Raw genomic sequence first — 15,667 nt, forward strand, 5'->3', positions numbered from 1 at the left:
TATCTATTAAAAAACTTGAAGCCAGCAGAATGGTTGCTGTGGGGGTCTAAGCAGGTGAGCAACCATCTTTGAAATCAGACAGTCAGCCCGGGGGGACGGAGGGGGCCACTATCGGTGTGTGGTTAGTCCACCGCCCGTGGGCTCGGCAAGCCACCCTCCGGATCCTGTACAGCCACTGTCGGTGAGTGTGGTTAGTCCACCGCCCAGGCGGGCGGCGAGTCACCCTTCGGATCCTGTATAGCCACAATGGGAGCAGCTGCAGCCCACCTGTACCACTGAAGAGCCCCTGTGACGGAACCTGTCCGTGATAGTATGTTGAAGGTCACTTTAATTCCCACTGACAATGGCGGCTGCTGGCCGCACAGATGAACGTTATTGCTGATAGGCAATTAGCAATTCTTGTAATGTGAGCACTTCACAGCTCTCAAGTGAATTCCCGTGTATAGGCGTGCCATGCCGCAGGCGGTTGTTACTGCTCAGCATTAAAAACAGACTGAGTTGCCTGAACATTGTGCCTGAACGCTGGAGGCTTCAAACCACAGAGGCAGCAGCCAACAATCAAACAGCCAAGCGCTGGGCCACAGCACTGGGGACATCCTCATGACCAGAGGGTGTGTGTGAGGACAGGGAGGGAATCAGCGGCCGGTTCAGGTAACGTTTCCAGCGGGTGTACACGGTACAGGGTCCGTTGCCCAGGACTGCTGCGGGCATGGGTGCATGTGCAGGGCATGTTGAATAGCACCATGAGGAATGGCAGGGGCTGTGAGTGGGGGGTGGGAGGGTGCCCAGGGGACCTGCGGGTCTGGTGTGGAAGCCTTGGCTGATTGTCCATTTCTCGCCATCTCCAATTCCTTACCGATATAACAGATATTGTGGACCTCACGGAGGCTGTCCTCAAGATTCAGCTGGCAAGCCAGACAGCCAGATGCTGGAGAAGGCAGTGGCGGCAGCGTCAACAGAGGCCCGAGGCAGAAGCCCATGTGCAGCAGCCTGCCCCACACAGAGGACCTGGCAACCTAACAGGCCAGGGGTGGATCCAAAGCGGGAGGCCGGCGGTGTACAGGCGCCACTGGTCTTCCGAACTGATGTTGAACAGCATGTACCGCAGGAGGCACCACCTCAACAAGGCGATGGTGTGGCACCTAAGCCAAGTCCTTGTGGACCTGGCACCGGGAGGTGGAGGAGGATACTTGATCCCAGTGGTCGTCAAGGTCACCGCAGACCTCAACATTTCCGCCTCGGGATCATTCCAGGGCTTGAGCAGGGACTTGTGCAGGATTTCCCAGCTAAAAGTCCACAAGTGCATTTGGTATGAGGCCATTTCTGTGGCCATTAGCACCCGGTTTCCCTTGGTTTCTGTGGCTATGACTCATCTTTCATTCTCACTCCACAGTATAAATATTTCCCACTTTCTCGGTCTGTTAGCTTTCACAAAGAGTCATCGGACTCGAAACATGAGCTCTTTTCTTTCCCTACAGATGCTGCCAGACGTGCTGAGATTTTCCAGCATTTTCTCTTTCGTTTCAGATTCCAGCATCCACAGTAATTTGCTTTTATGATGGTATGAAGCATGAGTTGAATATGATGGACTGGGAAACATTACTGAAAGGAAGGACAGTGGGTCGGCAATGGCAGGCAATCAAAGGATGAATAGGTGAACTCCAAAAGTTGTTTATTCCTATTTGAAGCAAGAGTAAAAAGTTTGTGACCAAACCATGGTTTACAAGGGAAATTAGAGATAATATTAGAGTCAAAGAAGAGACATGCAAATTAGCAAGAAAAAGCAATAGACCTGAGGATTGGGAATAGTTTAAAATTCAGCAAAGGATTGACCAAGGGATTGATTAAGAAGGGAAAATACAATATGGAAGTAACCTAGCAGAGATCAAAACTGGCTGTAAATTTTCTATAGGTATGTAAAGAGAAGGGCAGCACTGTGGCAGAGTGGTTAGCACTGCTGCCTCACGGCGCCGAGGTCCCAGGTTCAATCCCGGCTCTGGGTCACTGTCCGTGTGGAGTTTGCACATTCTCCCCGTGTCTGCATGGGTTTCACCCCCACAACCCAAAGATGTGCAGGGTAGGTGGACTGGCCACACTAAATTGCCCCTTAATTGGAAAAAATGAATTGAGCACTCTAAATTTATAAATAAAAGAGGTATGTAAAGAGAAAAAGATTGATTAAAAACAAATGTAGGCCCCTTACTGTCAGAAATTGGGGAATTCATAATGGGGAACAGATAAATGGCTGAGGAACTAAATTTGTTCTTTTGCTTCTGTCTTCACAAAGGAAGACATGAATAATGTACCGGGAGTTCTGAGAGGCACAGGTCTGAATGAGGAACTGAAAGAAATTAGTATTCGTAAAGAAATGATTTTGGAGAAATTAATGGGTTTAAAGGTGGATAAATCTCCAGGGCTTGATAACCTTCATCCCAGAGTACTTAAGGAAGTGGCCCTAGAAATAGTAGATCCATTGGTGGTCATGTTCCAAAATTCTTTGGACTCTGGAATGGTTCCCAGAGATTGGAGGATAGCTAATAAAAGACAGCTATTCATAAGGGGAGGCAGGGAGAAAACAGGTAACTATCGATAAGTGAGCCTAACGTCAGTAATGGGGAAGTTGCTAGAGTCCATTATCAATGATTTTGTAGCACAACATTTGGAAAGTAGTGGGGTAATCAAAGTCAGTCCAGGTTTACGAAAGAGAAATCATGTTTGACAAATCTACTAGAATTCTTTGAAGATGTGACTGGCAGAGTTGACCAGGGAGAACCAGTGGGTGTGGTTTATTTAGACTTTCAGAAGGCTTTCGACACGGTCTCACACAGCAGATTGCTATGTAAAGTTAAAGCGCATGGGATTATGGGTAGTGTGTTGAGATGGATAGAAAGCTGGTTAGCAGACAGGAAGTAAAAAGGTGGAATAAATAGGTATTCTTCTGATTGATAGGCAGTGACTAGTGGGGAATTGAACCGTGCTGCTGACCTGCCTTGGTCTGCTTTAAAAGCCAGCTCTTTCCTTCATAGTGAGAGGATTTGAGTTTAGGAATAGGGATGTTTTATTGCAATTGGATAGGACATTGGTGAGGCCACACCTGGAGTATTGTGTGCAGTTTTGGTGTCCTTATCTGAGGCAGGATGTTCTTGCTATGGAGGGAGTGCAGCGAAGGTTTAGCAGGCTGATTCCGGAGATGGACAGACTAAATTGGTTAGGATTATATTCACTGGAGTTCAGGAGAGTGAGGGCGGATCTCATAGAAACTTTTAAAATTCTAATAGGATTAGACAGGGCAGATTCAGAAATATTGTTCCCGATGGTGGGAGAGTCCAGAACTAGAGGTCATACTTTGAGGATAAGGGGTAAATCTTTTAGGACTGAGGTGAGAAGAAATGTCTTCACCCAGAGAGTGGTGAATCTGTGGAATTCACTAACACAGAAAGTAGTTGAGGCCAAAGCGTTGTGTAATTTCAAGAAGGAATTAGATATAGCTCTTGGGGCTAAAGGGATACGAGGTGAGGTGGGATCAGGGTATTTAACTTGATGATCAGCCATGATCATAATGAATGGCGTAGCTCCTGCTTCAGTCCAAAGATGTGCAGGTTAGGTGGATTGGTCATGCTAAACTGCCCCTTAGCATCCAAAAGGTTAGGTGGGGTTACCGGGTTACAAGAATTAGGTGGACGCGTGGGCTTAAGTAGGATGAACTTTCCAAGGGCCGGTGCTGATTCGATGGGCCGAATGGCCTCCTTCTGCACTGTAAATTCTATGATTTTCTATGCATGTTTCTATGTACAGGAAGCTTAACACAGGCGTTTAACCCTTCACCAAATACTTGTAATACAATATTTCTGAAAATTAAACATGCATCACACTTTCAACAGCCCAACTCTATGATCATTTCTCCTGTTTAAATCCACTAGGTTCATTTTCCATAGACGTGTTCACAGTTTCCCACATGGTCAATTAATGTCACCTTCCTCCACCACCCCCTTCCATGACAATGCCTTTGAATCTTCCCTTTTTCCTTGTCCTCTTTCATGTGAGAGTACCTTTGAGACATGGATGTTTAAGCAATGTATGTACCTTTAAGAAAACAGTGATGTCAGACAGTGGGTGAAGCTGAGCAGTTCAGCGATTTGGAGGTTTCAGTTTGGAGGAAAAGAGCTTGGGGAGTGTCTGTGTTTTGCAGTGAGCTGGATTTGCTGTGACATCTGCCATGAAAGACTATCTCTGGATTATTTGGGTGATTTAAACTCATAATAGTAAAGCCTTTAACCTGATGTGATTCTGTTTAAAGGTGTTAAGTCTCTTGGCAGTTTGAAGGAACATTTTGAGGAATTATTTACTGTTGTAATATTTTCAGAGTTGTCTTTGAAGTAAGGGGTGTTAAGAAATCCAATGTTTATTTAAGATGTTAAGTTTTTTTAAAAAACTTTTATTCTCCTCCTTTTTAACATTTTCTCCCACATTTACACCCATCAACAATAAACAATAATCAGCAAGATATGTCAATCCCCATAATAACAACGATCCCATCCGCCCACCAACCCCCAAACCTCAACCCGCATATTTACATAAACAAATGACAAAAAGGAATCAGGGATTACCCGTAGTCACCCTTAATCTACACAGCTCCCCACCCACCCCCCCACCCAGCCTCTGAAAGAGCACCGTACATGATACCCCAGAGTTGTACACCCCCCCTCCCCCCCCCCCCCCCCAAAGTCTCCAGCTCCTCCCGTCCACTGCCTCTTGTAAAACTCCTCCTCCCAACCTCAGTTCCTTCCCCCCAACTTTCCACCGCGGCTAGACCACTCGGACCCTGTTCTGCCAGGCTCCGATGGCCGCAGCCCCTCCCCCCACGTCACTCCCGTTCACTGGCTGGCTTAAACCAGCCAGCGTGGAGGCCCCCGCCCTGGTCCCTTTCCCCCTTTCCCGGCCCTAGGAAAGCCCAAAGATCCCCTTTTAGCACACAAACCCCACATATCCACCTACACCCCAAAGAGCCCTCATTTTGAGTGAAAGTCCCGTCCCTTCCCTTGTCCAAATATATACAACATTGGCTCCTTTAGCCTCTACACCTGCGCGCAGTGATACAAAGAAGAAGAAAATACAGTCATGAGGTTACATCAGCACATGGCCATTCCTCAATTTGTCAGTTCTGCCACAGTCCTTCTGCTTTCGCAAACTCCTCCGCTGCTTCCGCCGTTCCAAAATAAAAGTCCCTGAGCTTGTAAGTCACCCTCAGCTTCGCTGGATATACAATGGCGCACTGCACCTTGCTAATGTACAGTGCCCTCTTCACCCTGTTGAAGGCAGCCCGCCTCCTCGCCAGCTCCACCGTAAAGTCCTGGTATACACGTATACCAGCTCCAGCCCACTGCACCACCCGCTTCTGCTTGGCCCAGCTCAGGACCTTCTCCTTCACACTGTACCTACGGAAGCACAGAGTCACTGCCCTTGGCGGCTCACTCGCCTTTGGTACAGGCCTCCACGACCGATGAGCTCGATCCAGTTCATATCGGGAGGGATCCTCCCCCTCTCCCAATAGTTTTGCCAGCATCGCGGCAAAATACTCAATCGGCCTCGGTCCTTCAACTCCTTCGGGCAGCCCCACAATCCTCAAATTCTGTCGCCTTGATCTGTTTTCCAGGTCTTCCATTTTTCCTCGCAGAGCCTTGTTAGTGTCCATCACCTTCCGCATCTCCTTCCCCATCGAGGCAAGTTGATCATCGTGCTGCAATAACGTCTCCTCCACTTCCTTCAGCGCCTCCCCTTGCTCTCGCACCTCCGCCACTGCGCTCGCCACCGCCGTCCTCACCGGGGAAACCGCCTCCTCCACCAGCGCACTCAAAACCTCCCTCATCTTCTTCCTCACTGTCTCCATGCATTTCACAATCTGCGCCAACTGCTTTTCGAATTCCGCAGCCATCACCTTAGTTATTTCTTCAGCCGTAAGCAAAGCGGCCTCCCCTGGTGCTCAGCCTCCATTTTCCTTGGTGACCTTTCCACCCCCCGACGGACCTTCAGCTGTTTTCTTTACGGCCGTTTTTTTGCTCACCCTCGACATTTTTTCTTTTTTTTAAACTGTGCCTTCACTGTGCCTTCTCCCTGCTTTTGCCGCCTCCGCGGACCCTGGGACCGGGCTTAAAGCCCCGAAAATGCCGTTCCCGAACGGGAGCCCTCGATTGTGCGGCCGCCTCCCGCCCGCCGTCACCGGAAGCTCATTTAAGATGTTAAGTTGAGTTCATAGAATAAACATTGTTTTGTGTTTAAAAACCCGCGTGTCCATAATTGTAATTCCCACACCTAGGGAACAAGCGGTGTGCTAGGAAAAGCAACAAAGACATTAAAGGGGGAGGTTGATTGAACTCCATGATACATTTTGGGGTTCTGAAAACGCCTCGCCCATAACACCTCTCTGTAATAACTATTCCTTCTGTGGCTGCAGTGTCACTTCTGGCACATAGGTTTTCATCTTTACCTTTTCCCAATCTTGTGTATTCCTATCTGTGATGAGAGATTATCGGTACAAGATTCGAATAGCTAGAACTGTGTAAGTGGGCAAAGAGGCCAAGTAAGATTTTTTCAGAAATTCCAGCTACTGTAAGAGTTGTTGGTATTTAGTTCTGAGGTTTTCCATCTTCTCCCTCCCTATTGGCCATTGTTGCCTTCTGGGTTTCATTGGGCTTTCGCAAAACTCTTGAGTCTCGATTTCTGCTCTATCTGTCCCCTACCAATGGCCCGCAAGACTGCATTTCCTGTCCCAGGACACTTTTGTTTCAACCCTGTTGGGCAAACGAGGGAGGCACATATTGGACATCTAAGGGGAGTTGAGGATTAATAGTTGAACTTCTGCATATTGTGCAGCAAAATGTTTCCAAGATAAATGGGATTGCTTTGGAGTGTCAGGAGAAGAAATCACAGCTTGTCTTCTGACATGTACAATTCTCATGCAAATAAATACCTGACAGTAATGATGTCAGCCGTGGTTAATTAAAATTCATGTTATGGTCAAGGTAATAAGTAGATGTAGGCACGGTGGCACAGTGATTAGCAATGCTGCCTCATGGTGCCAGGGACCCAGCTTCAAGTCCGGCCTTGGGTGATTGTCGTGTGGAGTTTGCAAGTTCTCCCCGTGTATGGGTTTCCTCTGATGCTCCGGTTTCCTCTCTCAGATGTGCAGGTTAGGTGGAATGGCCATGATCAATGCGTGGGATTACAGGGATAAGGCGGGGGAATGAGCCTAGGTAGAGTTGGTGCAGACCAAATTGCCTCCATCTACACTGTTGGGATTTAATGGACATACAGGTATCTATTCCATACAGTATAGAAGATAACGGTTGACAAAGCCCATTTTTCAAAGATATTGGCAACTGTCAGTACAGGAAGTCTTGTTTAGAGGGTAATAAACAATTCCAACCATTTACATGAATAGGCAGTCTTTGAAAGATTTGGTGTAGATAAAATATGGTGTATAAAGCAGCATGGTTTACAATAGTTCATAGGACTCGAAAGTTATAAAAACCGAAAATCTATCCCCTGCTCTGCGTTTGGTCCATCCCTCAACCCAGGTATCAACAAAGTCTGTTCCACATTCTGTATTAAACTATAAAGTACCTCATGCTTTTTTGAAATAGGTTGTTGTGAACCAAAGGAAGGAGGTTAAAAGCAAACACCATCTTCGGCCTCTATTCCAGATTTATCCCATGCACTTTTAATCCTTACCTGTCCAGCCTCTAAATTCCACTCCATATTCTCCCATGCTCAGAGCTCCAACACTGCTTTCCATTTATATCACAGATTCTAGTCCTCCTCTGCCTTCAGCGATACACCATATTTCTCTACCTTCTAATTCTGGCCTTCATCTTTGCAGTTAGGCCAATCTTGGCCCAATTAGCTTCCATCCTTTATCCTAAAGATGGCACTCAATCTTGACTTCTATTGTGCAATATTACCGGTGATCGACCAGTATGTAATAAAACCAGAAGACCGAGAAGCTATATTACAGTGGATAGTTCCAGTATGGAGCAAGCAGAAGAAATTCTGTCTTTACCTTTCCATAATTCTATGGAATTGAAGGCCTACAACCCGACATTCGGTAAAAATAATCCACAGATAGAAAGAGTTTGCAAACGGATACAAATCGGTAATTAGGAAGGCAAGTGGAACAAGAGGGACAGTATAAACGTAAGGAAGCATAAACCACAGACACTCACCTGGCAAATGAATAACAAAATCTTGCTCTGACTGTACTATGCTTTTCCACGTACGTTGTAAAGATTTCCCTAATAATAGATTCCAGCATTTTCCCAACAACTGATAAAAACAAATTACTGCGGATGCTGGAATCCGAAACGAAAGAGAAAATGCTGGAAAATCTCAGCAGGTCTGGCAGCATCTGTAGGGAGAGAAAAGAGCTAACGTTTTGAGTCCGATGACTCTTTGTCAAAGGAAAAGAGAATCCCAACGGCCGGAGAATTCTGGCCAAGATTCTGAAAGGCCTTGACAAGGATCGATGATAAGATGTTTTCCCTCGCTCGTGGGAAAATCTAGAACGAGGGGTCTCCTGTTTAAAATGGAGGTTTTTTGTTCTCCGACAAAATGTGGAATTCTCTGCCCCAGAGAGCAGTGGAGGCTGGGTCACTGAATTTCTTCAAGGTTGAGTTAGACAGATTTTTGATCTACAAGTCTAGGGTAATACGGCTCCTTCTGGCGTATGAAGCTATCTCAGCAAAAAATAAAACCTAGTTCACACCTGACTTTAATAAGAAAAATATCCAAATCATAGAATCATATAAAAGCGCCACATGGAAAGAGGTCATTCAGTCCTTCGTGCCTGTGTTGGCCCTCTTAAAGAGCAATGCAATACGTTTTGCTTCCCTGATTTTGGTCTAAGGCCCTGCAATTTGTTTTCCGATTCCAAGTATTTATACAATTATCATTGGAAAGTTGCTCCAGATTAAGCTTCCACCACCTTTCAGGCAGATCAAAACGCGTTTATAAAAAAAACCATCTACGTTCTGACATGATACAAAGCGCCGTCAGAATAATCGCTTGGTTTAAACAGCAACATAATTAGCCCAGCACAGCAAACCGGTGTGAGTGCCAACATAACATTGAATACATTACCTAATGCTTGTTGTTTCAATTTTTCCACTTCTTCTTTCAAATTTGTAATTTCTAGTTCTCTGCTTGCAGTTACTGGACCATCTGCAGTCGAATACTGAAGCGCCTGAACGGTCTGGGTAGATTCTGTCAATCAAAAGCAAGTGAAGCAGTGTCAGTACTCTCACAACTCTGTGACTGCTCCATGGACAAGACGAGATACTGCACTTGTATATTTTAAACTTCAAGTTAATGGTCTGGGTAATCCATGGCTATCTCACATACAGCAAACATAACAGCCTGGAAACAAAGCTGTTCAAAATAAAAATGGGCACTTTCATCAAGACAGACTGTTAGGCATCGGAGACGGTTCAGCAGAGGGCAACCAGTTTACAAAGGGAGAATGGACTGCTGAGGGAGCAAACAAGGGGAGAAAGTATCCATAAATTTAAGGAAGTGAGATAATGACCTGGAGAAAAAATGAATAGTTACCTGGGCATTATTTAATTATATGGATCCTTAATTTGATTCTGGTCTGTGTAAATTGATCAGTCTCAGCCTGGGCTGTACTTGACCTCAGCATCACTGGGCTGGGAATGTAAAGTATTCAGGGATCCACTGTTATACGTTTTAGTTGCTGTGAAATGAAGAGTCTAAAGTTCTTGTTCCGTTTCACCAAACACCATTTATTTCACTTCCACAGCCTCTGCACAAAACTCTTAACAACACACCACCAGCCAGAGGCCACCTGAAGCCCCTTTACATATCAGTGTCAATTAATGGATACTTAACATAAATGAGACAACTAATTGCAATGTCTCTCTACCCATTACTTAACAGTTTCCCCTTCCTTGGAGAAAAAAAATAATTAGGTGAAAACAAAATTTCAAGAAACTCAAAAACACACACACGATGTCCACCCCCTTTTTTTTGTTTGGATGAGAAAGAAAAAAAACAATCACAGAAACAAGCGCCCTTCATTAACAATATCCAAAAGTTTCTGTGAACTCGCACCTCTTTTCGTAAAACAGTCTGACAGTTGATAGGTCTGTCGACCCATTTAATTTTTGTTATTTCCCCGCTGTCCAACATCCGCTTCAAACTTGCGATGTCTATCCGTAACCTCTTTTCATTGACACTTTTTGTAGAGTGCACATTTTCCCACAGGGATTTATTGTCAATGTGACAGTCAATAGGTATATTACCCAAATCCCCTAATCCCAAAATTTCTGTCGATATCACACTTATATAAAAAGCCATATCCAACGCCTCTACAAGGCTTAACGTCTCAGCAGCCAAAGTGCTTTTTACCACTCTCCTTATTTTCTTTGTTTCCCACACAAGTGGGCAACATTTACCATTGTTCCCCAAAAGGAAAATTATAAAACCTCCTGCGCTTGAAACCCCATCGCATAAATTTGCGTAGGACGCATCACTATAAACTATGAGTTTCAAGTGCTTACGGTCACCTAAAACCGGGAACTTCAAAACACACTCCTGCATTTTTAGTTTGGCCAACGCTTTATTTGCTCTTATTATGTCTTCCACTTTGGGATCATTCATTTTTGTACTCAACTCTAAGACATCAAAACTCATGTCCGATCTAGTCTGTCTACCTAAGCAGTTTAGTTGCCCAATTAAACTTCGCAGTTGCTCTTTTTCTATCTTTGAAACCATTGGGTCTTTTTGTGAAACTCGGCCACGACTAATTGCTATTGGGGCGATGCTTTCCAAATAATATTGGAACTAACTAAGTTACCCCTAACTTAGTCTGTCCAATTTCCAGTCCAATATATTTAAATGCACCGGACGCCTGACTTCCAACCCTGAATTCTTTCCTCAAACCAGAGATTACAATAGCTTCAAAATCACTAGTCCCACCCCACAAAAAATCATCGACATGCATCATAAAGATGCCAGAAAGATTTCCTTTATAGTGCCAGTAAAACATTGCCGGATCTGTTTTCAACTGGCAACAGCCTAACTTTAACAAAACTGACCTTACCGAAAAATACCAGACTCTAGATGCATCATTTAATCCATATACACATTTGTTCAACTTCCAGAGTACCCCTTCTGTGTTAGCTGCGTCTTTAGGAGGACAGAGACAAATGTCTCTCTGGAGCTGATGCCCCTAAGGCAGCTTTTAGATCTATAGATTTGCATTCCCATGCCTTTGTGGCTAATAGAGCCAAGAAGATCTTTAAAATAACCTTTCCTGCTGTAGGTGAATCTACCCTTAAATCCTGATCTTCTAAGTTTTCTTCAAATCCCCTTCCCACAAGCCTGGCCTTTGCCTTGTAAGTTCCATCCGGAAGAACCTTTTCCGTGCAAATCCATCTGTGGGATAGAGCTCTTTGTCCCCTATCGGTACTTCCGTGTATACCCCAAATTCACTCCAACTATGCAATTCTTGCTGTTTAGCTTCTTTAATAACTTTTTCATCTAATTTATTTGAAGCCACCAAAATCTCACGTGCATGTGGGCTTCTACTCCTATTAGTATTCGTAGTCTTACTCATGTTCCGAGATCTTGACAAACTACGTCCCCTCTCCCGCCTGGTATCTCGTTCTGTACTGCTACTGCATGATCTTTCCCTTCTGCTGTGGGATGTCCTTTCAATAGTTCTCGACCTTTTCCTGCGGACCTGTTCACTATCCGATGTACTACCTGAACTGGCACTGCGTTTCTGTGCCCTCCATTTTTGAACTTTGTTTTCCCAATCCATGGTCTTGACTCCTTCCCCTGAATGCTGTACATTCAACCAATGCTTATACTTTCCAGTGGCCTTCCCTGCTCTACTAATAACAGTTGCATCCTTCCATTGACTAGACGCTTCAGGCAAGTATGTCACTTTTATACCAACTTTTGGCAGCTGCCCTTTCAGAAAAATGGCCTGTTTTAATTCACCAGAAGTGTTGTGTTCCTCCACAGAAACCCTGTCTATATCAGTTAATTGGTCCTCATAGTTCTGTAACACATGCGTACCAGATGACTCTGGTTCCTCGTCATGTCTGTCTGCTCTGTCTAAATTTGAAAATTTGTTATCTGTACCCATTATACGTGATGAATGTACCCTAACAGTTTGATTACCATGTTGCAAAATAATTGTTTTGCCATCTATGCCTATGATCTTCCCTGGGCCTTTCCATTCATTAGAATTGTCTCTCTTATAGTATACTATGTCTCCTTGCTGAAAACGGCACCTGATGGCCGTACGTTATATGTCTTAAAGCACTGCGAATTCTTTCAGAGACTTCTGCTTCCAAAAAAGCTTTTCTACTGCTATGTAATGCATTTAAATGTTCAGCAAAACCAGAGCTAATTGTAGTCCCCTCCCAAGCTGGAGGCTGGTCATCCAAAATGGACGGAATTTTAGGATTTCTACCAAACACTAATTGATAAGGACTATAGCCCCCAACAATTTGCAATGAATTCTTTGCATGGAAGCTGAATTTAGCCTGCAATTTGGTTGATCTGCCAACATTTTCCGAAGCATGTCATCGATGACAGCATGATTTCTTTCACAGACACCATTCCTAAATGGACTTTCTACAGTCGTATTCATAACTCTTGATACTCATGTTTTCACACATATCCCAAAACTCATCATTAGCAAATTCTCCCCCATTGTCCGTAAGGAATTTTGCCGATGGACCCATTCCTGTCCCGATCCATTTTTCCACGATTTGATCCAGAATTACTTTCTTTTCTTTGCTTCGTACAATCGTTGATTGACTAAACCTGGTTGCTAAATCTACAAAATGCAAAATAAATATATTATTGGCTTCATCCCAGATCTTAAGATCCATGGCCACAAAGTCGTTAAAATCCCTGGCCAAAGGTAGGGTTACTATCGGTCGTGCTGGTGTCCTTCTGTACTTCCTACAAACTTCACAGCGTTCACTAACCTGTTCTATCAGTTTAGTATAGTCATCATCCCTTACCCCTGCACCCTTTAATAAAATTTTCAGCCTCCGAGGAGACGGATGTGCAAATTGCCTATGCAGTTTTAATGCCACAAGCTTTTTATCAGCTAAAGTCCCATTTTCAACTGCCATTAACACATCCTTAACCACTCTACTTGAAAAATTATTTGTCAGTAATGGAATACAATAGTGTCCCGACTGTGTAAATTGTAAGTCCACAGTCTTTTCAAAAACTGTTGCCTTATCCTGTTCCATATCCAGCTTTCTTCATCGATGGTCTGCTCAGAAGCAAAGGTATCTCACTTGATACAACATCCGTGCTAATGAAATGATTCACTCTGGCAATATTGCAAGGGATCACCACTCTTTTCAGCGACTTCAGAGTATTATCATCCCCAAACCTGAAACTTGTGGAACTTTCAGATTCCTTAACCTTGTTACGATTTTCAGCATTCAAAGAGTCCAGGTAACATTTTAACCAGTCAATTCCACACACAGTAGATGTGCAGCAACTGTCCAATACAGCACAGTTGAAGGATTCTGCAACCAACACCCTCATTACCGGCGTAAAACTGCTTGTCAATAGGACAATGCCTTCTTTCTGGTCACTATCTTTTTCCTCTTCTAACTCTTCCGTGTCATGTGTCGCTTCAAACACTATCATAACGAGTTGGACAGTTGAAAGCATAATGTTATTGAGAGTCACATCGAAAACATCGATTTATCATGCCCCGTGCATTTCTGGGGTTCATCTTCCTATTGTAGGTTCTAACTGGGTTTCTGTCTTCATAATTTCCTTGTCTCGGTCTCCGTCTATAGTCTTGAGCCCTGTTCGTAGCCATACGATTTTGCCATCCTGTTACTAGTGTATCTTCCATATTCTGCCTTATTGCAGGCTGACCTATTTGGGTCATCAGAGCCATCGGAATCAAATGTTTCCCCAGAAACGTTTGTAAAGCTTTTGTCATCTGTTCGAATAAGGTATCCTTATCAGTAAACTGAACTCCTGTCAAAACCAGGAGCCTATCCATGTTGCTCACTCTAGCACAGTCAAGTAATTTAAAGGCCAACACAGACTGTGGAAATTCCAGGTTGTGTTTCTGCAGCCTTTTATATAGTCTGCCAAATTCCATTATATAGTCTTCCATGGAGATATCCTCCATTTTCCGGAACTTATCAAAATCCGACCATGCTTCATACACACTTAACAAGTCATCTTTCCTATAAATCTTATCCATATAATGTACTAAAGTCTCCAGACCTTCTTCTGAGTCTAACTCTTTCAATTCCAGCTCAGAAAGCACTTTGTTTCGGATTTTACTGCCATAAGGTAGAGAAAGAGCCAATGCCATACCTTGTTTTCTCTTTCCCAAAGCAGTTACTCTAGTCCACATAACTACTGCACTTCTCCATTGTTCGTACGATTCCCTTTCAGAAAATAAGGGAGGATAGTCATATCCGGCCATCTTTATCCTGGGTTCAGCCACGTATCTTTTTTTTTCCTTCTCACAAACTCCTTGGTTTGATCAGGAAAAGTTGTATCTTTCAAAATTTCACATTTGCACAGCAACCATCCTCTGCTACCATTGTTAAACGTTTTAGTTGCTGTGAAATGAAGAGTCTAAAGTTCTTGTTCCTTTTCACCAAACACCATTTATTTCACTTCCACAGCCTCTGCACAAAACTCTTAACAACACACCACCCGACAGAGGCCACCTGAAGCCCCTTTACATATCAGTGTCAATTAATGGATACTTAACATAAATGAGACAACTAATTGCAATGTCTCTTAACCCATTACTTAACATCCACACCTCCTACCTGATTCCTGCACAGGAGGAAACAAGGTTCCAGCTTGCTGTGCTCTCTGGGTTCCCACTTGGGAGTGGTCACTTGGGTGAGAAACCAGCAGGTTGCTCGTATTACAAAAATAGGATTTCTTATTAAGCGCTTTGTGCACCACCTCTGAGAAACCTGCTGCTTATAATATATAACGTTCTGCCTCTTAACTTTACTGTTAATGCCCTTCGCAAAAAAAAAGTGCCTGAACCAAATGTAGGAGCAATTTTCCTATTGCCAACCCCCTCCCTCCCACTTCTCCCTATAACCTTGTAGATCCTTCCTTTTCGGGAAACAATCCAATTCCCTCTGACATGTGAGAGTGCCTTTAAGAAATGGATGTTTAAGCAATGTACCTTTAAGAAATGCAGTGATGTCAGAGTGTGGGTGGAGCTGGGCTTTACATCAGCCATTTTAGTTTAGTTTCAGTTTGAGTTTGACAGAGCTTGGGTGTGTGTCTGTCTTTGCAGTGAGCTGGATCTGCTGTGATCTCTGCCATGAAAGACTATCTCTGGATCATTTGGGTGATTTAAACTCATAAAAGTAAAGCCTTTAACCTGATGTGTTTCTGTTTAAAGCTGTTAAGTCTCATGGATGTTGAAAGGAATAACTGAAGGATTCTTTAGTGTTGTAATATTTTCGGGGTTATCTTTGAAGTAAGGGGTGTTAAGAGATCCAATGTTTATTTAAGAGGTTAAGTTGAGTTCATGGAATAAACATAGTTTTGTGTTTAAAAACCCACGTGTCCATAATTGTAATCCCACACCCTAGGGAACAAGCCATGTCCTCGG

At 44.0% G+C, this 15,667-nt stretch overlaps 1 protein-coding gene across 9 annotated transcripts in view; it reads right to left on the minus strand.

Moving 5' to 3' along the window:
- Nucleotides 1-15,667, minus strand: part of LOC140411160 (serine/threonine-protein kinase MRCK alpha-like) — a 900,765-nt gene that overhangs the window by 367,060 nt on the left and 518,038 nt on the right. For all 9 annotated transcript variants that reach the window (XM_072500231.1, XM_072500235.1, XM_072500230.1 and 6 more), the window contains one exon: nucleotides 9,133-9,255. In XM_072500231.1, coding sequence (XP_072356332.1) covers nucleotides 9,133-9,255 — 123 coding nt within the window. The remainder of the gene's footprint in view (nucleotides 1-9,132; nucleotides 9,256-15,667) is intronic.

This window comes from Scyliorhinus torazame, chromosome 4 (assembly GCF_047496885.1).
Source record: "Scyliorhinus torazame isolate Kashiwa2021f chromosome 4, sScyTor2.1, whole genome shotgun sequence".
Lineage (NCBI taxonomy): Eukaryota > Metazoa > Chordata > Chondrichthyes > Carcharhiniformes > Scyliorhinidae > Scyliorhinus > Scyliorhinus torazame.